Source organism: Hyaena hyaena, unplaced genomic scaffold, assembly GCF_003009895.1.
Source record: "Hyaena hyaena isolate Hyena2069 unplaced genomic scaffold, ASM300989v1 scaffold_85, whole genome shotgun sequence".
Taxonomy (NCBI): Eukaryota; Metazoa; Chordata; class Mammalia; order Carnivora; family Hyaenidae; genus Hyaena; species Hyaena hyaena.
In genome coordinates, this window is record NW_024080717.1 from 415,686 (window position 1) to 441,181 (window position 25,496).

At 47.0% G+C, this 25,496-nt stretch overlaps 1 protein-coding gene and 1 pseudogene across 2 annotated transcripts in view; one reads left to right on the top strand and one right to left on the bottom strand.

Moving 5' to 3' along the window:
- The first annotated feature begins 11,178 nt into the window (after positions 1–11,178).
- On the top strand, positions 11,179–12,281 carry LOC120233119 (annotated as a pseudogene).
- Positions 12,282–14,296: 2,015 nt separating this feature from the next.
- PRPS2 (phosphoribosyl pyrophosphate synthetase 2) overlaps positions 14,297–25,496 on the bottom strand; it is a 43,775-nt gene continuing 32,575 nt past the window's right edge. For both annotated transcript variants that reach the window (XM_039234245.1, XM_039234244.1), the window contains exons 4-7: positions 24,594–24,718; positions 20,091–20,264; positions 18,368–18,527; positions 14,297–16,653 (exon numbers count right to left, since the gene is read on the bottom strand). In XM_039234245.1, coding sequence (XP_039090176.1) covers positions 16,561–16,653; positions 18,368–18,527; positions 20,091–20,264; positions 24,594–24,718 — 552 coding nt within the window. In that variant the 3' untranslated portion in view covers positions 14,297–16,560. The remainder of the gene's footprint in view (positions 16,654–18,367; positions 18,528–20,090; positions 20,265–24,593; positions 24,719–25,496) is intronic.

A 25,496-nucleotide genomic window follows, 5' to 3' on the forward strand; every position in this document is an offset into this window, starting at 1 on the left:
ATCCGAATTTGTCCCAATGTTGAAGATACCTTTCTTGGTTGTTGCACGGAGCGATGCTATGTCTGGACTCTTCTGAGATGAAGAGATGGTCTTCAGGAAGCATGGAGTCCCAGAGGCTCTAGGCTGCCAGACCTGGAGCTTCCAAATGCAAAGACAAGGTCGGGGTTGTAGGGGAGGAGCATAACCATGTAAGCCGCCCCAGACATGAGGTTTGCAGAAGTGTCAGGTTCCTCTTACTTCTTCACCATACCCGGGGCAACGTCTCGTCTAAATTCAAACTACCCACTTGACCAACCTTCCTTCTTTTTTCATAGGTGACTTTCTCAGCCTCGGTACTGTTGACCTTCTCGGTGAGAGAATTCTTTCTTGCATTGTAAGATGTTGACCAGCATCCCTGACCTACACTCACCGGATGCCAGTAGCACTGCCCTCCCAGTTGTGACAACCGCAGATGTCTCCAGACGTAGCGAAATATCCCCCGGGGGGCTAAGGCACCCCAGGTTGAGAACCACTGTTCTGTAGAACTGAGAGATGGGGCTAAACTGCCCCTGAGAGGCAGATGTGCCAGCCAGTTGACTCACTTCAGGAAAAAAGGTCAGCTGCCTTTGCAGTCTGGTGTCATATAAATAAAGCCTTGTTTCTGGAACTGGGGCCCTCACAAGAACTGTTCCCTTCTTAAGTGATCACTGGGTCCTTTTGTGGAAATAGCCAGAATATCAGGAATTAGGTTTACAGTTCTTGGGTCCACCTAGTTGACCTGGAGAGAACTCCAAAAAATGCAGATTGGCATGGGGTTAATGATCAGGGTTAATATACTGAAAAGTCCCTGGTACCCCAGATCAGCTGAAGAGCTATTAGACAGAATAAAAATGTTAGCAGCCAGACACCGTTTTGACTGCTTTGTGTGTGTGATCTCATTAAATACTAAAGAAGAATAGAGAAGATGAGGAAAAGAACAAAAGGAAAAGAAAGTAGTATTATTTCTTTACAAGTAATGGAATTAATGCACATAGCCACATAAGTGATGGTTACACAGGTAGTAAACATCAAACACCTTCTTACCGAACCCATTTGCTATGCAAACAATAGGTATAAATCAATAGATTTCTCACCATAGACAATAATTGACGCAGTCGTCACAGGAGGAGGGATCACATTGAAAACAGCAACACACACATCAACGACTTGGGAAGAAAACTGACAGAGAACGAACGCTTAGGAACGAAGGAGGTGGTGGAAAGGCAGCAGACTATGCCGCTCTACCCTGCCAGCTGCCGGCTTTCCAGTGGCCCCCAGGTCCGCCCCGCATGCCGTTCCATCCTGCTCTGTGTCCCAGGAGGCTGAGCTGAATGAACTTGACCGACTGGTTGGTGCCAAAGGCTGCTGGTTGGGGTTGGCGGATGTGGAGAGGGGTCAGGGTGTTTACACCCCCGGCTCCCTCCCCTTGCAAGGCTGTGTGTCTCTAACGAGGCCCTAGTCAGGCGACGCTCTCCTCAGGAACACTCTGGCCGAATTCCACTGATTGCTCCTTCCCCTTGCCGTCGTAGGCCTGGGGTTGCAAAGATCTGCTCTGAAGTGCTATATACTATCCTGATGTCCCCAAATCCTGTCCAAGCTGCCTTCAAAGGTCACTTTGCTAAATGCATCAGTTTCTTTCTTTGAGTGCTCCACCTGTTTCCTGCCAGGACCCTGGAGTATGAGAAGAAGACATAAATAAATGAAGAGGAAAAAAATGGCCGTCAGGACTAGAGTCCACAACGTTGTAAAAGATGGGGATTTTGCTTGAGATGATTTATAAGTGCTGTGCATTCCCAACCACACACCAACAGGATTTCAAGGGGCGCTTGCCAGATCGACTCTAAACAGCGAGGCAATGTGGAAATCAGTCGGGCATTTTGGTTTAACACAAAGATTAGGGTTAGCTCTTAAAATAAGGATGACACCTAGGAGAATGAATGATAATCGCATAATATCGTCTCCTGTTGATTTTGTATTCAAATTTCCTCAGTTTGTCCCCAGTGTCATCTCCTTTCACTCAGTAAATATTTGTTCCAGAAATGAGGCACTGGAGCTGACTGGGGCGAGACCACATATGGGAAGAGCCAGGTAATTTCGAAATTTCTAAATGGAAAAGTAACACAGGGAGGATTTCACTTCCAGATGTGTCAATGCATTAAAATGCCCCATCACCTGCGGAATGGTACCGGCACATCAGTGAGAGAGAGGAGATATCAGAATTAAGTAAAAGCACATATGGGACTAGTTTAAAGTCACATCAATAGCAGAGCGCCTGGGTGGCTCAGCCGATTTAAGCATCTGACTCTTGGTTTCAGCTCAGGTCATGATCCCACGGCTCATGAGTTTGAGGCTCATGTCAGGCTCAGCGCTGAAAGTGCAGAGGCTGCTTGGGATTCTCTCTCTCCCTCTCTCTCTGCCCTGTTTGTGCTTTCTCTCTCTCTCTCAAAATAAATCAACTTTAAAAAATTAAAAAATATATTTAAAAAATGAAGTCACATCAATGGCAAACAACATTATTAAAATAACATTGGGCAGCTGGCTTAACGTTTGGAAAAAATTAAGCTATTCTACCTCATTTCTTACAGCTGTCCTACCTTGGTTCTTACGCCAAACTAATTTCAGATGGTTCAAAAATTTATTTTTCTTAAATGTTTGTTTATTTTTAAGAGACAGAGACAGAGAGAGAGAGCATGAGCATGAGGGGTGGGGTAAAGAGAGGGAGACACAGAATCCGAAGCAGGCTCCAGGCTCTGAGCTGTCAGCACAGAGCCCGACACAGGGCTCAAACCCACAAACTGTGAGATCATGACCTGAGCCAAAGTTGGACGCTCCATGGACTGAGCCCCCCAGCGCCCCCAGATGGTTCAGAAATTTAAGTATAAGACACTGAACATTAAAAGTACCTCAAGAAACCATAGAGAAATATCTTTATAATCTTAAAACGAGAAACTCATTCCACATACGGTGATGACAACAAAAAAACAAAAACCCAACCACAGCAACCCGAGTCTGAAAAGAAACATTAAAAACTCTGGCTACATAAAAATAAATCTACTCTGTCATCTGTAAGGGAGGCGCGAGGCTTTGTGATCAGTGAAGACTGACCAGGCTTCATACAGTGAGATCCTGAGAAATGATGATACTCCGTATTGAGCGTACTGATTACGTTTTCTGATGTTGGCCTTTGATTTGTATCTTCAAGCTCCCAGAGCTGGTCTACAGAGCCCAGAGTTAGGGATGGATTGTTCCCAGCATCCCGTCCATAGCAGGTGCTGAAGAAATCACTTTACGAGGGTGAAGATGAGAGTGGTTATGGGGACAAGAACAATTCAGCCAGTTAGGCTAATATTGAGAGGAAGGTGGTGAAACAGATCAATCAGTTGAAGTGACCAGTCAGTCATCTGATTCGTTTCACCAACTGTTTAACCAGTTTAGTCAAGTGCCACTTGTCCCGTAGTCGAGCGTAAAGAAAGTTCATGGGTCTTTTTATTCAAAAAGATGCCAAGGCCTCCTTAAGTTAATGTGGTGAATTCAGGAGCAGGGTGGTTATTGATTTTCTCATAATGGATAGGATACCATTCTACTTTAACTTCAATCATATCAACAGCCTGTTTGTTTAAATAAAATCTTTCTTTTTCTGCTCAGCTTTATCTTGAAAACCTTCAGCTCTGCAGAGGAGTGGGAAGAATGTAGCCTATATGCCTGCTGCCTGCGTGCCCCATCAGGTTTCTTTCTTTGTAAGTGGGTATTTACGCACATATTTGTTTTCTGAATCATTTGAAGGTTACAAACAACATGACATTTTTCCCCAAGCACGTGAGCCTGTGTCTCCTAAGATAAGAATGACCCTGAAACGAATTTACAATAATCCCACAACACCACTCATGTGGATCCTATATTCAAATTTCCCCAGTTTGTCCCCAGACCAGCCTTTATAGCCCTAAGGTTTTGAAACATGAATGTGTAAAAGCTGAAAAAACGTGTTTGTTTGTTTTTACAAGACCAAAAAACAAGCAATGCCGTTTAAAAGCTACAAGAATTTTCTGTCTCCGTAGAGATCAAGGCAGCAAAATTTGCTGTGTTCTTTTCTTTTGGGTTTCTTCTCTCCCTCCCCTGCCCCGTTCCTCTCTCTGAAAATATTTGGGATGGGGCTTTTCATTGGGAATATATTAGGTAAGGCAACAGACTTTAAGTTTTTCTTTAATTTTAATAGAAAATACATACTCGTGAGGCAAGATCCAACGTATAGAAATCAGAAGAAGAAAGAAAACAAGAAAGGAAGGAAGGGAGATAGACTGAATGGGGCTTTGAGGCAAATATAAAGGACTTTCTTTTTTTTTTTTACATTTTCATAGGTAATATACATTGTATGTGGAGAGAGAGAGAGAATCCCCAGCAGGGATTCTACACTATTCTACACTATTAGCACAGAGCCCCACATGGGGCTCGATCTCATGAACTGTGAGATCATGGCCTGAGCCAAAACCAAGAGTCAGACACTTAGCCAACTAAGCCACCCAGGTGCCCCTCACAGTTGTAATTCTTTACAGGGAAAGGACACAAACCAAAGTCAGTAAAGAGAAAAGGCCCATGGGGTAACGACTGGAGGAAGCCGGGCACAGGCTTCCAGAGTCTTCTCCCAGCAGAATCCTACAGGAAGCACTTAATTCCCCCCGTGACCGGTTGACGAAGCACATGTAAAATATTGTCTACCAGGGGAACTCATTAGAGACGCAGCAACGAGGGTTTTTACTGGGGCACTGGTCACATAGGCACCCTCTGCCTAGCACAGACCAAAGTTCCAGACTCCCAGAACGACAGCAGGTGTTGGACGTAAATCATATTGTTTACAAAAACAGTGCCATCGCAGTGAGCCACTCTTCATTCTGGGAATGGTGAGAACCCACTAGAAATCCAAGTTCCCAGATTCCAGGCCTTTCTGATGCCAGCAGCCTCTAGCCTGCTGTGTTAATTCTTCTGTACAGACACCTACACACATCCATTCACGGGTAAGATACCAAGTAAAAGGTGGTCCACGCTCCTCACGCGCCATCCACCCAACGCCAGCCCAGCCCATCTCCCCAAGAAGCCGTTATTTGCGGTTTATCCTTATTTGTCCTGCCAAAGCTTCTTTATATTCGTATCCCACTCCTTTCCTACCCACAGGTACTGTAGTCATGTGCCAACTGGTCTTATGGGTCAACTTGCTTCAAGGGAACACACTCTTTATTTGCTGACCTAAGGCCCTTGATCTGTAACACAACGAATTTAATTTCTTAGAGACTTGCAGACCACTGGCCTTGGGGAGTGAAGGACCAGAGCGTTCCCAGGCCACGGGAGCCCGCAAGTCTGTTGTGGGCTTTCTGATTAGCCTCGCTACTTTTTTAGCAAAATGTTTTCCTTTGTTTCGATCACACAGATGATTTTACCAACCTCCCTTTGTGTAGACCTTGGCCCCCTTTGTAGGAAGAAGGGAGTCCTCCTGCCCATTACGTAACAGGAACAGGACAGCCCTCGCTCATCCCTGAGCTCTGAGATAAGGTGTGTGGCTGACACCATCGAGTCTGCACGAGATCAAGAAATGTTGCAGGCCAGTGCACTCCCTTTGCTGATTAACTGCCCTAAACCCCTTTCCAAACCCCTGAGCCAGGCAGAAACCTCAGAGTTGGCCTTTGGACAAGAGTCCGCCTTCTCCCCAAGGTGCCGGCTTCCTGAATAAACCTCCTATTCCTTTCCAGGCAAAACGTGTCTCTTGAGTGATGGCCTTTTGAGTGATGGCCAGCCGAACTTGGATTCGGTTACAGTATACTTCGTTAGAAGTTGCTTTGTTCCTCTCTTGCTTTTCCCATCCAGAGTCTTCTATACCTTCTGCATCTGAGGATGTATAGGGAGTATCCTGTTCCCACAGCTAGAGAGCTGTTGCCATCTCTCTATCCATGGGCCTCTGGCTTGTTGCAGACCTTCGCTATTACAAGCGGTAGCGCAGTGGCTAACCTTGAATTCTGAACGATGTTCTGCGGAAGAGTTCATCGTGGCCGCTGCCACCTACCAGAGGCTGAGCGAGGACACAGAAGGAGGCCACACTGTCGGCCCAGCCCCCCTGTAGCTGACTTAGCTCAAGAGAAATTACTGGATGATGAAGACAGACTGCTTCCAGCTAGCCCGTGAGACCAGGCCTCTCGTTGGCTGGATTCCTCGTACGTGGTTTTCTCCGTCTAACTGCATTTCCTTTGCTCCTTTTTGGTGGAAATAAAGAGGATCGGGGAAGGCCCTCGGTGGCTAGTGAAGGTTTAGCATAGGGTTGCTAAATTTAGCAAACTGGGACAGGCATATGCTAAACATTTACTTCTGAAAAAATTCTTTCTGAAACACTAATTTAGCTGAAATTCAAATTTAATCGGGTATCCTGTATTTTATCTGGCAGCCCTAGTTTAGGGACATCAAAGTAGTTCCGCAGAAACATAGCTCATACACACTCTCCTAAGGCTGATGGGAACCTAAATAAGCCCATTAAACAAACTGCTCAGGTCCACCCAATGCTGCGTTCCCATCACGGGGCAGTCAACTGTCTTCTGTTTCTCTAGGCGAGTTGCTTGATTCGGGTAAGCATGTGAACAAGGGGAAGGCATTCACCCCACTGCTTCCCCAAACTTTTGCCGTCTCCCCTCTCAGATGCTGAGAGTCAGGGTCTGCTTGATAAAAAGAATAACAGACTTTCATGGCAAGCGTCATGGTATTTTTGAACAGGTCTGAAGTTCTAACCCCTTCAGTTAGATACAACCATGACCACTTTGAAATGATATTCTCTGTTAGAAATCTGCAGACACTGTGAGCCTGCCCTACATAAGTGAGACGCGGAAATAGAACACAACCTACATTCCTTTGTATCCCGTAGGTTTTTAGCATTGTAAATCCCCAATATCATAATTAACCTTGGTTTTTGTTTCTCACCACCGCCCCCCCAAAACTGAGGTATGTAATGCCTCTCTGCTTAGTCCTCTAAGTTTCATTTCACCTTGAAATGAAAGTGTTCTGAAGACCTCCCTGACAGGAAATGCAAATTCATATAACAAAACCCTTTTTTCGCTTTTGAACTCGAATCCCCATGTATGTATTAGAGTTCACCAGATGAGTCTAAAGGGTCAGATGTTTTGAAAAAAGGCCCCGGATGCAAATAATGGAGTAGATGATGTGGTTAAAAAGAGAAAAGGCTATTCATGGAAGTAACGGATCTCCAAGCAGTTCTGTCTGCTGCCTCGGAAAATCAGAAGCAGTTTCACCAAAGCGGACATTAACGTTGGTCTATCTCGCTCACTGGTTTCCACAGACCCACTAATGGATTCATTAGTAGCGAGGCACAGTGGAAAGTCACTTGCTTGGGATTTGAGGGACAGGGCTATCTCGTAAAAATGCTAACTCCCATCTATACATTCCTTCATCCAATTGATGAGGCCGTTGACTTAGAAGCACCATCATTCACAACGCTTGAGAATAACACACCTGCGAGGTAGCTGTTGTTAAAACCCAATTTGCCCACAAGGAAACTGATACCCAAAGAACTCGTACATCTAGTAATATGCGAAACTGGGTTACAATTCATGTGTTGTGACTCTGCCGCCCATGTTCTGCCTTCGAGTCATCATCGGATCAGCCAGAATCCTGCCGATTTGACCAGAGAACAACAAAACGTCCTTTTTGAGTTTATGATTCTAAAGATTTGCTAGGCTAATTTTGTTGTCTCAACTGGGATCTCTCATGAGACTGCAGTCAGATGGCTTTGCTCACATGGCTGGTGAGCCAGTGGGGAAGGTCGGGAGGCTGTGACCTTTGGCTCTCTCTCTCTTTTTTTTTTTTCCCCATGTAGCTAGCTAGCATGGGCTTCTTTTCATAGGGTTAGATCCTAAGAGGGAGCATTTCAATAGAGCCAAGCCCCAGTGAGCAAGTACTAATAAGTCCTTCCTTGCATCCCCCTTCCTAACGTCCTATTTGTTGGCTCAGCCCAGAGACGACGGAGGACACTCCATGAAAGCATGAACATTGAGGGCCACGGTTTACTGGGAAGCACTGAAAGGAATGGTCTAGCACTTGTGATATATACAAGAGAAAAGTTAAGGGATTAGTATTTAAGTCAAGATCTGTTGTCTCAGATTCTGTGAAGGGTATTGGATTTAAAACTATGCAGCCTCTAAAAGTCACAGAGTATGGAATGACATGGGAAAAGATAACACGCTAAGTAGAAACAAAACAATGTTTTAAAACAAATACCTGTCTGGTTATCTACTATACTTTTAGCCATTGTCACTGCCAAGAAATTGAGAACAACTTTGGGGGCACCTGGGTGGCTCAGTCGGTTAAGAGCCCGCCAACTCTTGGTTTGGGCTCAGGTCATGATCTCACGTTTTCGTGGGTTCGAGTCCCACATCGGGCTCTGTGCTGGCAGCGCAGAGCCCGCCTGGGATTCCCTCTCTCTCTGCCTTTCCCCCACTTGCACCATCTCTGTCTCTCTCAAAAAGAAATCAACTTTAAAACAAAACAAAAACAAAAAGCCACACCTCGTGCCCCATTCTAAGGCTGGGACTATAAGAAAAAACTGACAAAGCAAGTAACGTAGTGACTTACTCAAATCTCACCCAATTCACGGCAGATGTAGGGGATCAGTGTTAATTTCAGTCCTGCCAAAACACCGCCACTCGATTTTGATGATTGCCATTGCCTGTTCCCATTGTCCCAGAGTGCTTTTCTACTCAAAATTGGTCCTGAAGCCAGGACGGATCCCCTCCGGAATTCTGACCTGAATGAATGTCAGGAAAGAAGATGAAGGAAGAAGGTCCTGATTAGAAACAATCAGTGTTCTCAACCAGGGACGATTCTCCCCGCCCCCCCCCCTGCCCCCCCCGCCAAGGGACTATGTGGCAATATTTGGGGACATTTTTTTGGTTGTTACAAATCTGTGTGTGGGGTGGGGACTGGGAGGGGGGAAGCATTACTACCCACATCTCTTGGATAGAGGCCAAGGATGCTGCTAAACATCCTATAGTGCACAAAAATGATCCGGCCCCAAATATCGATAACGCTGAGGTTGAGAAGCCCTGACATCAATTCTTGTGGGGGAGCCAAAGAAAATGGCCAGGTGGACAAAAAGGAGGGAGCAGAGGGGATGTGTCCCTAGGAAGAGGCGTGTGAGCCCAGGGACAGGCTGGCCCTGGACAGTTCTGCCAGCTTCCCTCCCTTCCCTCGGCAACCCCCATTCTCCCCCTGCTTTCCTTTCTCACCTCTGGCCTTCTGTGCCCCATTCTGAAATGCCTCCATCAGGGACCTTAAGACACTTCTTGCAGATAAAATTGGCTCTGAGGAAAATATGTGATAAGCAGAAGAAGCTAGTCATTGTAGGGGAAAAAATGCTTAACAGCAGAAGCACACTAGACATGGCTATTAAAACAATAATATATTTTTAAGTTTATTTATTTATTTGAGAGAGAGAATGAGCAGGGGAGAGGTAGAGAGGAAGACAGAACCCCAAGGAGGGTCTGCAATGTCAGCTCAGAGCCCTACTCGGGGCTTGAACCCATGAACAAGGAGATCATGCCCTAAGCTGAAATCAAGAGTCAGACACTCAACCGACTGAGCCACCCAGGCGTCCCTAAAACAATAAAGCAGCCTAATACCTTAGGAGACTGCTCAGCTGCCCTGGTCCTAGACAGAGACTATTCTGAGGCTCAAAGAAATTTAGGGTTTGTTCCTTGGTCGCTCAGATGAGTGAGTACATGTCAGTGGTATATCCTGAGTTCATTCTATAGCAAATATGCATCAAAATGTGCCCCCAACATATCACCCTAATGATTTTAAAGAATAACACAAATTCAGTTTTAGTCCTTAATTTTTTTCTGTGATTCATGGTCTTGGTGTCAGTACAAAAACATACTGAGTCTAATGCTCCCTTGTCTAGGGACAATCAGAGAAGTCTACATCTTCGGACACAGCCAGGTGCTCACAGATCTCTGATCCCTCCTCAGTGCTCAGAAGGGCCATGTCCATTGACGAATGTTCGGACACTCTGTCTTCTGCTTGGACTGTGCCCCCGGGGTCTCTGAAGACCACTTAAAATGGCACTGAGGGCGGCTGTGCTGAAGGACCGGCAGTCAAGCCAGGTCTCCAATGCATTTTCTCCAAGTGTCTCCCTATTTCCTCCTTTGTTCGTGACTACAAGTCTTCGGCTTCTCCAGTTCAGTGGCAACGTATTTAATAAGAACCGTGATGCCAGAGATCACTCACTGGCACATTGCTGGGCTTGGCACATAGCCTGCTTTGCGTTGCAGCTGGGATGAAATCAGAGCCATGCCCGTGGGATACCTTAGCTATGGCAGTGCTAGGGATCCAGAACCATCTACCTTATAAGACAGAAGGAGGAAGACCAAGCATCCTGGTCTGCTCAGGACTGAGGGGTTTTCTGGAATGCAGGGCTTTCAGTGTTAAAATGGAGAAAGTTCCAGGCAAGCCAAGGGGTTCACCTGATGGGGATGGGACCATCTTTGGCTGTTTGGAACCACAACCTTTGGTTATTAGATATTCCAACTCAATCTAGAATGGATAGCATAGTCTATTAAAACTGCGGGAGACTTCAGCAATCATCCACCCTCTCATTTTTGCAGAGAGACTCAGCCGCAGAGTGGTGTAGACATTTTCCCAAGGTCACACAGCTTGCAAGTGGCATTTCAGGATCCAGACTCTAGGTTGCCACACTCCCAATTTAGGATACTGTCCACCGCATGCTATCTTTTGCTTTCCCAGTCTCTTTTTATCGCTCTTTTAAAATGGAAAATAGAAAAAAATTTAAAAACGTAAAATAGCTTCTGCTGGTTTTTCTTTTGGCCACAGGACTCCACCATTAGAACAGAGCAGGGGTGCCTGGGTGGCTCAGTCGATTGAGTGTCTGATTTCGGCTCAGGTCATGATAGCATGGTTCGTGAGTTTGAGCCCCACATTGGGCTCGCTGCTGTCAGCACAGAGCCTGCATTCGATACTCTGTTGCCCTCTCTCGGCCCCTCCCCTGCTTGCACTCTCTCAAAAATAAATTTTAAAAAACATTTAAAAAAAAAGGAACAGTGTAAACTGAGTGGGGAGGGGGCTCATCAGCAGAAGGAGGAGTAGGTGAGGGTGAAGATGGTGGCAGCCAAGGCCACAAACTGCATCACAGAGGTCTCCTGGGGGCAGGCAGAAAGCAGCGAGAAGCCCAATGTTGAGGACATGACGTCCAAAGATCACTATCTTGATTCCTACCCTTCCTTCGGCATTTGCGAGGAGATGCTAAAAGACAAGGTGGGCACCTTCACGTACCAAAACTCCTTGTTTCACATCTGACATCTCTTCAAGGACAAGGTGGTGCTGGAACGCAGGCTCTGGCACAGGGATCCTTTGTACGTTTGTGTCCAAGGCTGGAGCCTGCAGGGTCACTGGGGTCAAGTGTGGTGGCATCTCTGATTATGTGGTGAAAATCATCAAAGTTCACAAGTTAGAGCATGTGGTGACCATGGTCAAGGGGAAGGTGGAGGAGGTAGAGCTTCAAGTGGAGAAGGTGGACATCATAATCAGCGAGTGGATGGACTACTGCTTCTTCTAACAGTCAGTGCTCCCCATTGTGCCCTATGCCCGAGACAAGTGGCTGGCACCTGACAGCCTCACCTTCCCAGACTGAGCCACATGGTACGTGACGACCACTGAAGATCGACAGTACAAAGACTACAAGACTCACTGGTGGGAGAACGTATACGGCCTTCACATGCTTGCGTCAAAGGCGTGGCCATTAGGGAGCCCTGGTGGCAGTGGTCACCCACACTGTCAAGGTGGCAGACCTGACCTTCACCTCTCCCTTCTGCCTACAAGTGAAGCGGAATGACCACGTGCATGCCCTGGTAGTCTATTTCCACACTGGTTCATTCTGCTATAAGAGGATGGGCTTCGCCACCGGCCCCAAGTCCTGGTACCTGCTCTAGGAACAGACAAGGCACTACCTGGATGGCTACCTGATGGTGAAGGTGGGCAAGATCTTTGGCACCATTGGCCCGCGGCTCAACGCCAATAATCATGACCTGAACTTCAAGGGCCAGCTGTGTGAGCCATCCTTCTCCACTACCGGATGCAGCGGAGGCGTCTGCCTTCTCCCACCTGGGCCAAACCAGCCCTGCACGGGCCCAGGGGCTGCGGCGTTCTTAGGCAGTTTTGGGGCTCTCCCTTCCCCTCCTTCCCCCCTCAGAAGAGGGTCTTAGGGTCTGGGCTGGGGAAGGCACATGCTGTTTTCCATAACTTATGTTTTTATATGGTGGCATTTACACCAGTAAATCCTTAGCTGGGGAAAAAAATGTGTAAACTGCCCTTACTGTTTTGTTATTTGTTTTGAGAGAGAGAGAGAGAGAGATAGAGAGAGAGAGAGAGAGAGAGAGAGAGAGAGAGAATCTTAAGCAGGCCCCATGCTCAGCGAGGAGCTGGACCCAGGGCTCAATCTTGCGACTCTGGGATCATTGACCTGAGCTGAAATCAAGTCAGACCCTCGACCAACTGAGCCACTCGTGTGCCCCATGCACTTACTGCTTATATTGGACACCACGTTGGGTTGTCTTTATGCTGAGGAGGTGAATCGAATGAGGTTGTTGTGAATGGCCTCAACTGAAGAATATATGGCATTCTTCCATCACCTCTACAGCCACTGGAAGTACTTTTAACATGCAACCATTTGTTACCACCTAATGCTACCATTGACAGAGACAGACACATGCCAGGACAGTGTACCCTTGGGTGAGGCGATCACGCTTATGACCAGATCACAGGCACGTGGCTTTGCAGCTGGAAAATGCATGAAAGTCTTGTTTCTTCCCATCTACTTACATTCTTTTGAAGGGACACTTAAGATGCCTGCTCTACAAGTTGAAATAAATGTACAAAGCAATCACTTCTAAGCATCTCAGAGATCTTATTTAATCTTCATCCCATCCGTAGGAGAGGTGCTATTGTCCCATTTCATGTCTTCGGAGACTGAGGCACAAGGGAAGTTAAGTACTCTCCCAAAGAGCTTTTGTTGTTGTTTTAACTCTACTAAGTGGTGAAGTCTGTTTCCGAACACCACATGCTTTCTGAAGAGAAAATAGAGCTCGGAGACTGCGGTACAGCAAACCAATTTAGAACGCAGCTTTGGGAAGCAAGGGCAAGGGAAAGGTGGAGAGATGTGTTCCCGAAATAAAGGGAAATAAATCAGTAAGGTAAAGATCTGTAGTGAAAAGGAGGGTTCCGTTGACTTCTCTGTACAATATACACGACGGATCCAGGGATACGGATCCAGGGATACGCTTCAGCGCTCGGCTTCCCATCTTCATTGGCCACCCTCACTCACACATGTCGTGTAGCAAACGCCCGATGCTATCCTGCTTCAGTCCCTGCTGAAACACAGCCATCTGGCTTTGGAAAATTCCACCACGAATTATCATCTATAATGGCAGTCCCTTCACAAAGCCCTTTCTGTTCTCCCCAGCCTGATGTGATCTTCCGAAGCTGTTAGAATTTCCTCCTTAGCCTGTCCTCCCTGCAGCTGAGCTGGATTTTGGAGGTCTGTCACACGAACTGAAGAGGTGTGGCAGCATTATTAGGTGTGATCGTAAAGTTGGTGAAGAGTTTTTGGAGTGTCCACCTCTCCATTTTCTTCCTCCTTTCTAGTATATTCCACCATGTGCCTTAAGCTATGATCTGCTCCAGCCGATTTGGTTTCAGCTCTTTATATTTTACTGAAACTTTCCAGACAAAATGTTGTCACTCTCAGCATCATCCACACTTTGAGACTCAGCTTTAGTGGGAGAACATCATTATAAATGTGCTTTCCCCATGCGAGTAACTTAAAAGCATCACTGAATAGGTAGTTGCTTTATGGGAGCAGGAAACTACTCAAATCAAAGCACATGAAAAGCCTCTATGGGGCTCCGATCTATGGACATTGAACATTACTACTTTAACGTGTAAGCACACTGGGCAATCTCCAATTTTACAAGCAACGTCTAGAATTATCAACTTGGATGCCTTATGCGGCACAGCTGTTAAACCCTGGAACGAGACTGCCAGTCACCCCTGAAAGAAATACCTTCAACATGGAGACGAACTGACTTCACCGAACTTCTGGCTTCACTGTACTTTTAGATGGCAGGCTATCATCATGAAGTAGCAAACATGTGGAGGTACCCCCATCAAAACACATCCCTCGTTCAAACACAGCACTCCGCAATGATGATACAAACTATCGTAGAAAGTAGTAGCATGATTTTATTGATGTGTTTTAGTACAGTGTTGGACAATCTTAAAATCCTATGTTTTAAACAAACATAAGCGCTGCAAATGATATAGTCTTGAATCTAGTTGACATCTAACAAAGGCAAGTTCTACTATGAGCATCCGTAAGTTGATTAATATAATTTTAGTTGGAGGATGAGCAGCTTTGGTGTATCTGTATTTCTCTGGCTCCCCCTTCGGCTCGATGGATGGGAGTCCAGCCCCATTCAGCAGAGTTGGACAGAACCAATCTACTTGGCTCACTCATTCATCACTTCAATTCATCATCACTCCAATGGTTCCACGCAAGCAGCAAGGGAGACCCGAGTTCTGGGATTGGGCCACTCCTGAAGTCACCTTCGTCATCCTTCTTGAACTGAAACCATCCAACAGTTAAGGACTACATTGCCACTGGGTATGGCCAAATCTAGCCTAATTAGTTAATGTGCGTAGAAATTCCCAGAAAGAGACAGCACTCATTTATTGAAAGTAAAAGTCACATACGTCTAAACAGGCTTTTTCCAGATCTCAGGTCAACCCTTCCTAGACAGAGTCAATCTGCACTACCCGGCTGACTCTACTGGGCTATACTACCATTATTTCTCAAAAGCCATTTTAAGGTACAGCAAAATGCAATGACCCAAATGATCCTTGTAGACTTTGACCTCTGCCGTAGGGAAGTCTGAAAGCTTAAAGATCGCTGTTCAAGTCTGTTAATGACTTAACGATTTGACTCTCCCACCTGCAGAATTTAGAGCGGAGGCTTTCCTCTCTTTGAGCTTTAAGATTCAGCAGAAGGAGACACTGTTACTACTCCCTGGGCTTTGTCTCTGAGGCAGAATCTCTTCTTTTGGGGCTGAGAAATTCAGGTGGTTGCGCACCAATGTGCATCTCACAAAACTCATAGAGAGTCGACGCCTGCCATCGGCCAAGGGCAGGCGCCTCTCGGAGAAGAATGTCAAGGGCCATCCCATGGACAGAGCAATCTTTGCCTCCAGCTTCACTGTTGGGCCACCACTTCTACATTAGCTTAATGGAGCCATTAATGCTCACTTTTTTCGTAGGCCTTTCTTACCCATGCTTCTCGTTTAACAGTTTCGGTTAAGATAATCAGTTGTCTAACTTGCTACTTTTGATTATAAAAGGCAACGGGAATCGGGAATCGGAAAGTAAAGTGAAGGATGGAATGTTTAAATGTGCACTTGGTGGGTGTTGCAAAAATGCTCCCTTTTGTGATGTTAAAAGCAAAATAACGATCGGACTAGTACATTTGAGGGGGCCTCGGGGAGTCCGTGGTTTGGTGGACACCCACACCATGAAATTGCCGGAAAAAAGGCAAAGTAAAAGCTAGAGCTAAAAATAGGCCGTAAAATAGGACAGCAGGACGGGAGGAGCTGCTCAAAGAGATGTCCCCCTGGGATGGCCACAGCACAGCATCAGTGCCACCAGTCAGCCCACGGGGTCTGGTCTATCTCCAGATGCTTTATCAATCAGATCTATTGCCAAACACCAATCGTGGAGTTTTAGAAGATGACACTGTGGGTAAGTGATCATTGTAACATGATTTCCAGAAGTGGCCGTAACAAAGAAGATATAGAACTACACTGCCCCTGACATGGCTAATGTTTATCAGAACGTAAACGTGTCAGTGGCCATCTTAAGCTACATAAAATTTGGTCAAATTAAGCACGAAAACCACAGTGGCTTATTTGAAATCTGGTTCCTTAAAAAAATCAAAATTCAGGGTATTGTAAGTTTTCGAAGCTTCACTCAGAAGTAAAAGGCTAATTTCGTATACAGGGTTTTACCCAAATGTCCATAGGCATTATCAATATTTACACAGAAGGCTTTAATCCGAAGTCACCTTTGGCAACCTCAAAATATATAAACTATGAACTTCCACAGTGGAATTATATATACTCGAAAGTTGTGGCCTCAAAATACTGAAGAAAATAAAACAACAAAGAAAAAGGCACCTACCAGAACGAGTCAGGATGATGAAACAAAGTTCATTAATGACAGTTCGCTTAAAAAGATGAAATCACCACCACCCTCCCCCCAAACTAGAAATAAATGGTCTTGAGCTTGAGAAGGGGAAAACCATGACTCCTGCAGTACACACAGATCGAATGCTTTTTGCATTACCCTATCATTGCTGAGTCCTAAAACTAAAAAGTCAGACAAATGCACACAAGCCAGCGGCCAGAGCGGGCCGACTCTGCGCTCCACATCCGGGATCTATAGCGGGACGTGGCTGAAGAGGTAAGACACAGATTCACCGTTGTGTGTTCTTCGGATCGCCTCAGCCAAGATCATCGAGATATCAATGACCTAAACGCCAACAGAAAAGGGGAGAGGACAGGGGGGCATCTCAGTCTTATTTAATTAACAACATAAAAGCCCGATTTTATGCAGGGATGATTTCTCCAGCCCACAGAGATGTGCTACTATCAAAATCTTCTACATCTATTTCTTTTGAGAGACAGACAGTTGGGGTCTATCTTCAAAGTACTGACACAGAGTTGTGATCACCTACCTAACTCAGGGGTCGGCACTCGGTAAAGGGCCCAATGGTAAATATTTGCAGCTTTGTGCGCCAGCCTGAACTCAGTCACTGCAGCGCACCAACAGCCACGGACCACACGCAGATGAGTAAGCGCAGGTGCGACCCAACAAAACATTAGTTACAAAACAGATGGTGGGTCAGATTGGGCCTGCGGGCCGTAGTTTGTCGACACTGCCGGGCAGGCATGGAAATCTACGGCCAAACTATTCTGACCATTTTCAAATGGATCCCCCTTGTGCCAAACGAACCGTGTCACTCTCCGATGGATTGGTAATCATGAAGCGGGTCACCGGATCCACTTTCGTGTTCTAATGGTGGAATGGAGGCTTTTGGCGATGAAATGACTTGGCCAACATTCACTGCGACACACAACCAAAATGGGGACTCGAATCCTTTCAACCTAGCTCAGGGCAGTTGGTATAACATGACTGTCACACCAATTCTCTGCTGGCAACCGAAGTCAGGAAGGGCGGGAAGGAGGGAAGCTCTAAAGATCCTTAGCACGCTGTGCGGTTTTTATCTCCGTTTTTTAAAAATTGTGGGGGCGCCTGAGTGGCTCAGTCAGTTAAGTGTCCAACTTGGGCTCAGGTCATGATCTCACAGTTCGTGGGTTCGAGCCCCGCCTCCGGCTCTGTGCTGACAGCTCAGAGCCTGGAACCTGCTTTGAATTCTGTGTCTCCCTCCCTCTCTCCACCCCTCCCCCGCTCATTCTCTCTCTCTCTCTCTCTCTCTCTCTCAAAAATAAACATTAAAAAAATTGTGGTAAAATACGTATAACCTAAAAATCGCCATTTTCACCATACAATTCAGTGGCTTTAATTGCATTCACGATGTTGTGCAGCCATGGTTGTTATCCATTTCCAAACCGTTTTCAGCATCCCAAACAGAAACTGTCCCCAGTAAACACGACATCCCCATCCCCACCCCATCCTCGGTCCTTGGTGCCCACCACCCATTTCTGCTTGGGGTCCCTCAGAGAGGCGAGATCATACATGTGCCCTTCAGGGTCTGGTTGCTTTCACCACCAAGTGGGATGTTGTGTTTCACCACCATGGATTTCCCCACCTTGGTTGTCCATGCCCCCGTGGACAGATATTTATTTGGCTATTTCCACCTTTTGGCTACTGCGAACAGCACAGTTATGTGCACATGTGTATACGTTTTGGTCTGTGGTCTGAACACCCATTTTCAAGTGCGGGGCTACAGACCTAGAAGAGGACTTACTGGTTCAAATGGTAATTCTGTTTAGCTCTGGCACAGCCTGTTTTTTTTTTTTTTACTGCTTTTCTAGTGTGAACGGACTACTTCTAACTTTGAACCCAGCCTCTCTCAGACCTTGCGTGAATCATGCCCTGTGTTACACCCCAACCTGGGCCGCCTGTCCCTTAGCACAGTGTCACACGTGGAAGACTCTAACTTATTTTTGGGGATCGGAGATAGGGTCCTCGCGGCTTGGTTCTGCCTACACTGTAGAAGTACCTGAATCTTGGGACAGTGTCGCATTTTGTCCTCTTGCGGAATGGTGTTTGTGACCACAACAGCCTCAAAGGCGGCATTATTTATTCTGGAAATAGCTGGCCCGGAGAAGATCCCGTGTGTAAGGATAGCATAAACTTTGGTGGCTCCCGCTGAGAGTAGCCTGTAGAACAGAAAACAGAAAAGTGAAGTGTCCACAGATATTCCTGAAACGTTCTTCCCTGAGGGTGAGTTAAGAAGCACAAAGTGTGGGGCTCCCGGGCGGCTCATTCGGTTACACATCCGACTCTTGATTTCGGCTCAGGTCACGATCTCACAGTTGGTGGGATCAAGCTACATTGGGTTCCACGCTGGGTACGGAGCCTGCTTGAGATTCTCTTTCTCCCTCTCTCTCTCTGCCCCTCCTCCTGCTTGTCCGAGCTCTCTCTCTCTCTCTCCTTCTCAAAAAACAAAAACAAAAGTCCAAAAAGCCAAAAGGTGCGTTCCACAAAGAAAAACCGAAAACGATTTTTACTCACGTGTATTTGCCTAGTAAAGAATTTTTTTTTTAAATTTATTTATTTCTAGGAGAGAGAGAGAGAGAGAGAGAGAGACAGCGTGAACAGGGGAGGGTCAGAGAGAGAGGGAGCCACAGACTCCGAAACAGGCTCCAGACTCTGAGCTGGCAGTCAGCACAGAGCCTGACGCGGGGCTCGAACCCACGAACCGCGAGATCATGACCTAAGCGAAAGTCAGATGCTTAACCGACTAAGCCACCCAGGCGCCCCTAGAAAAGAATCTTTTAAGGCATGTACCGGCCTCGGACCCACACGATTCTTCATCGAGCAGCATCCCTGGCCTCTACCCAGAAGCAACGCCCTCCCCTCAGTTGTGACGACCAAAAATGTCCGCAGACACTGTCAAATGTCCCCCGGAGAGCAAAGATGCCCTTGGTTAAGAACCACAGGTGGAAATGAATCAAGCCAGAATACCACCATTTTGACACTTGTCACTATAAAGCAATTACTGAGACAGACTGCATAGACTCCGTCTTTGGGACCCGGTGTGCACGCTGGCTATACTCCAAGCGCTCGAGGCCACGCACAGCTCAGCTGGGCGGGGGGGGGGGAGGGGGGGGCACTCCCCACAGCCTCGCTCTCGGTCCTTCAGGAGCCTGAGGAGGCTGGAGTGAAGGCAGAACAGAAGGGAGCCAAGCCCCAAGGACGCCCGTGAGATGGTCTCTTTTCTTCTGTGCTCAGTTTTAGGTGCAGCACTTTCTCGGACCCTTTTTCAAATACACTGAGGGGCGCCTGGGTGGCTCAGTCGGTTAAGTGTCCGACTTCGGCTCAGGTCATGATCTCACAGTTCGTGGATTCGAGCCCCAAGTCGGGCTTTGTGCTGACAGCCAGCTCAGAGTCTGGAGCCCATTTTAGTTTCTGTATCTCCCTCTCTCTCTGACCCTCCCCCACTCACGCTCTCTTGCTGTCTCAGAAAAAAAAAATTTTTTTTTAAATACACTGAAAGCTCATCTTTAAAAATGAAAAACAGGCAATAAAGGCCCGTAGTTTTGTGGGTTTTTTCCACCAAGAAAAAAGGCAATAAATGAGCCTAGAACATCTTTTGGGTTGAAAGGCCACCCCCAAGCCACCAGCAAGAATTAGAAGAAACAGGTCCAATGTTTCTAAGAGCTGCCATTTTTCCTTTCTTAACGAGACATTCTCACGCCGGCCCAAACCGTCCCTCTTACTTGTCCGCAGCGTGGCAGATGGTGCCACACGTATCAGCCATGTCGTCCACGAGGATGGCCACGCGGTCCTTCACGTCGCCCACCAGAACCATCCGGTCCACTTCATTAGCTTTCTTCCTCTCTTTGTGAATCAAGGCAAATTCCACATTCAGCCTGTCTGCAATTGAGGTGACTCTATTCCCAGACAGACAGACAAGTTAAATACTGTCAATATGAAAAAAGCTCTAAGAGCACCTGGGTGGCTCACTCACTTGAGCGTCTGACTTCGGCTCAGGTCATGATCTCACAATTCGTGGGTTTGAGGCCCGCCTCGGGCTCTGTGATGACAGCTCGGAGCCTGGAGCCTGCTTCGGATTCTGTGTCTCCCCCCCCCCTCTCTGCCCCTCCCCTGCTTGTGCTCTCTCTCTCTCTCAAATAAACAAACAGGCATGGGGGCACCTGGGTGACACAATCAGTTAAGCGACCGACTCTTATTCTCAACCCAGGTCAGGATCTCATGGGTCTGGAGTTTGAGCCCCTCATCAGGCTCTGTGCTGATGGTGTAGAGCCTGCTTGGGATTCTGCCTCTCCTTCTGACCCTCCCCCACTTGTGCACACGCGCACACTCTCTCTCAAAATAAATAAATAAACTTTAAAAAAGAAACCACAGGCGTGTGTTGAAATACTAAGCTGTAGTCCTGAAACTAACATGACACTATATGTTAACTAACTGGAATNACTAACATGACACTATATGTTAACTAACTGGAATTCAAATAAAAACTAAAAAAAAAAAAAAAAAAAAGCAACGTGTTTAACAGCATGAAAACACAGTGTATGTGAAAAAAAAATTACAGGCACAATTAAAATCAAGTTATTCAGACTGCGGTGTAGCCAGTGGGCTCACAAATCCATGTCAACACTTCGGCTTATGAAAACGGATTTCACTGCCCTCGAGGCCTTGAGATTAGTACAGCAGGAGTGTCTCTACTTATCTATGGCAAATGCACTGAAGTCATCCCCTCAGAATGGCATGGGGGGTAAGAGAAAGGCAAGATGGCAGGCCAGGCTGATCGGTGAGGCATTTGGCTACAACCCTTCTTTTCCCCTGTAAGTGACAGTTAAGACTTATTCCTAACAAATGACGTTGAGACAACGTATCACGCAGATATCTTAGGCAGAAAAAGCTAGAACAAAAGTGATATACAGTTTCATTTCCGTTTCTTCTAAACCGTGTTTACATTCTCCCTCCCGCCCCCCCCCCCATCTCAATTATTTCGTTTCACCAACTTCCCCACACCAGTTTCGTGTGAATGCGGACTAATCTCAATGGTGGTGTGTTACCTACTGAGGTTTCTTTTTCCTTAGCTGTGGACCCAATTGAGCTTCAAAGGCAATCCAAGAGCGACCTCTTGTGGCAATGTTAAGTTTTACCTGCCGCAAGTCAGGCTTCAAAGCTTTAAGGTTCTAATTGATCAGATAATCAATTTTCTTTGATGAAATGGTTTTTTTTTTTTTTTTTGCACCACGCAAAGATGTCACCAATAACATCAAGTGCATGTGCCCTGTGTTACCTGTGCGGTTTTCCTGCCAGGTGGGGAACAGCTTACTCCAGAATAGGAAGAAGGTCATGATGTGTCGCAGAAGCTTTGAGGAAAAGGAGAGGAGGTGGCAAAACCCCCACGATGTACGCCCCCAAAAGCTGGACTCACCTGGCAGAGAGGCAGGGGAGTGGCTTAAAGGGGATCTGAAAAAAACACAGCGTCTCAAGGCTGGCCGTGAACTCTGGCGAGTTGAGTCTGCATTTTGAAAAGCAGGGGCTGGCAAGTGGATGGGGGAATTTGGTAACTAAGCTGGTGTCTCAAATCAACAGGGAAAAGATGGATTTTTTTAAGTAAATAGTTTTGGAACGGCTTGACAGCTGGGGGAAGAAAGAGCTGGATTCTTCTTCACTCTTAGTTCCAAAACAAATATCAGATGGGAAAAAAGTGAACTGGTAAAAAGGAAAGGGGCAATTTATTTTAAAATATATGAATCCATGGGAGAAGAAGAGTCGAGAGAAGGGTGAATCCTTCCTAAACCCAGAAGCCAGAACATGAAGAGAGAAATGGCTACAGAAGAATGTTCTAGAAGTCCTGCAGTGAATAAAAATAAAAAGGCAAGAAATGAACCACCTGGGGATATATCTACAATACACCCACACCCACGAGAAACAAGGGTGTGACCTCCCGCCTCCAGAAAACTCCTAACAATCCAATATGGTAACAGGGAAAGGTATGAATGGGCCCTCATGGAGAGTACACAGGCCGGAAAGGGCACTTGACCTTTTATCCACAGCAACCAGGCTTGACAGGAAAAGACACCATATCATCACTAAGACAGAACAAGGAAGTGGAGCGGAGTGGAGAATGGAGAACTGGGCGCAGCACACCACCATGTGTGTTAAATACAAAGGGAGCCGTGTGCGAATAACAGAAATCTGAAACTGGGAAGAACCAAGGTCCCTTAAGAAGGAAATGGGGGAACGTTACCCAATTCGAAAGTTTGCTAACAGCACGTGCATTTTTAGACTCTCTAAAAAATAGGATTGGGATAGGAAAGGCCCCCACAAATATATGGAATCTGTTCTTCTGATTAGCTGCCCAAGAAATTTTTTTCTGGTTAAAGAAGCGGAATACATTCTCTGCTATTAAGCAGACAATTCTCCGTGTCCTTTGAGCTGCAGGTCCGGGCCCAGGGCTCTGCTGGTGCCCGGCTGGGGTCTGTGCCAGACAACTTTCTGCTTCTGGCTTTTATGTATTTGTGCCTCCTTGCTGTCAACGTCCACTTCCTGCTGCTGTCGGAGGCCCGGCCCCACCTGTTCGCCCCCCCTCTCCTGAGCAGAGAACCGAGCAGTCAAGGCAAGCACCTAGCGCTCATCAGGGCTCTTCTGAGGACTAGGGCCTCTGCCTCCCTGCGCGGGCTTTAGGACAGCTTTCCGGGCTACTCATAAGCTTCTACGTCTCATTCTAGGCCCCTTACTGGGCTGCAGGTGGACGAGGCATCCACGTGAGGCATCTGCGTTTTAAAGATGTCCCGAAGCTCAACAGTCACTGGTCACTCTCAGGGTTCTTTGTCAGCTTGCTGGCTTTTGCACCAGACTGATGGACGGAGATCTTCCGTTCCTCTCCTTTCCTGATGGAGACCCCCTCCCCGGGCACTAAAGCCCTACGCCAGCCTGTCTTCCTCTCCCTGATGGCCGCGGCACAGATCCGCAACGTCAGCAAGCCTCAGGCCGCCGTAAGGCACCCCAGACCGAGTTGGTGTTCTTTCATGGTCACCCTCTGTTCTGGACTCTGTACCGACTGCTCCTTAACGCCCTGAGTCTGCAAAACCCTGAGACTTGCGGCTCAGTACCGTTTTCTTACGCCGTTCAGTGTGCCCGCATTCTGATGCTGTTAGCACGTCAATTTCTGTCCAACTCAGTCACGTCACAGTCCAGTCATCGTTCCGTCACCCACGGTGCTGGTGGCCTGCCCCTGTGTTATCTGCAGACCCTGGCTCTGGGTGGGCGGCGCCCTCTGGGTTTTCTAACTTAGATCATCAGGCATGAGGTCCTCTTCAGCGGGGAGTGCTCCCTGAGCAGCTGGGTTGTGGAATCCTCCCACTGCAGGAGCTCCAGAGCCTGGGATCAAGTTCTGTGTAAATTCTCTCAGCGTAGGGACACCTGCACCACAGGGGGGAGGCGGGAGGGACGCAGCGTTCACCGCCCACCTGCACACCGCACAGGCTCCCAGGGTGATTTCTCACGGGTGGCTATTTTGTGCCTACCTCCAAGGGCCTGAGTGAAGACTGGCATCGCCCGCCCCCTGCTGCTGGGGAGAGTTCCAACTGTCGTCTCCCTTCTCTCTGGAGACTTCCATGTGGATGGCTAACACTTAAATTACCAGCCTCTTCCCGGATCTGACAGCCGAACCCCCATGGTTTTCAGCCCTTCTTTACTTCCTGGTCCCGGATACTTCCCGTGTCCTCGGTGCTCCATACACACCGATTTCTTTTGTAAAATTCTGTTCTATTTCGGCTTTCACTGTCAAGTATTTGTAGCAGGAAGGACGAGCTTAGTCGATTGTGTTAATGAAAAACCTTCTTTTCCAATTAGGCTCATTACTTTTATAATCAGAAAAACGTATCTTGGGGCGCCTGGAGGGCTCAGGTGGTTAAGCCTACGACTTCAACTCAGGTCACGATCTTGTGGTCCCGGAGTTCAAGCCCCACGTCGGGCTCTGTGCTGACAGAACCTGGAGCCGGCTTTGGAATTCTCTGTCTCCCTCTCTTCTCTCTGTCCCTCCCCCTGCTCTCTGTCTGTCTCTTTCTCTCATGAAGGATGACATGTTAACAAAGTTGACAGCGCTCTGCTCTGCAGGTGAAGACTGTAGGCCCGTTATTTGCTCATTTGCAAAAATAGCACGTTACGTAATTTACAACACATTCCCTATCTAACACATTAAAAGAAAAGAAGAGAAAAACAACATGCACTTTGGCTACCTTTTGGCTCCCCCGGCGTCAGGTGAGACTATGATACAGTTCTTCCACTCGGCAATGTTCTCCCGGATCCACTGCAGGACCGCGGGCTCCGCGTACAGATTATCCACCGGGATGTCAAAGAATCCCTAAGGGGAGAAGCGAGCACGACATTGCAGAGGTGTTTTTTGGTTTTGTCTTTTTTTTTGTTTTTAAAGATAACCTCATTCACAAAGTAAAATTTGAATTTTGCATTCAAAAGAAGCCTTTTCGGGGCGCCTGGATGGCTTAGTCGGTTAAGCATCCGACTTTCGCTTAGGTCATGATCTCGCGGTTCGTGGGTTCGAGCCCCGCGTCGGGCTCTGTGCTGACTGCCAGCTCAGAGCCTGGAGCCTGTTTCAGTCCGTGACTCCCTCTCTCTCTGACCCTCCCCTGCTCACGCTGTCTCTCTCTCTCTCTCTCCTAGAAATAATAAATAAAAAAAAATTAAAAAAAAAAAAAAGAAGCCTTTTCTGCAGACTCCCTTTTCTGAATTTTAACAGCATTACAGCCAAAGCCAGGTATGTTCCAGGAGCCTATTTCAGTCCAATCCTTATCTCTGGAGACATTTTCTATTCTGTTACCGACTGCCTGTATTCTCAGGAATAGGAGAATGGCTTTGCAAGGGAGTGGCGGGAGAGGCTTGTTGTGGCTTAAGCAGCTTATGATAAGCTAAATGTTTCACATACGTTGTATTACACAGCAGGTACTGTATGATTTGGCCTGTTTTACAGAGGAAGGGACGAAGTTATGAAGAGGTTAAAAAACATACATCTGCCCCTCTCAGGATTTTCGAGACGCTGAGATGGAATTACGCAGTTTACTACCAAGAAGCCATTCCCACTGCTCCACAACTCTTTGGACAGAGGCTGGTGGCAGAGACGCATG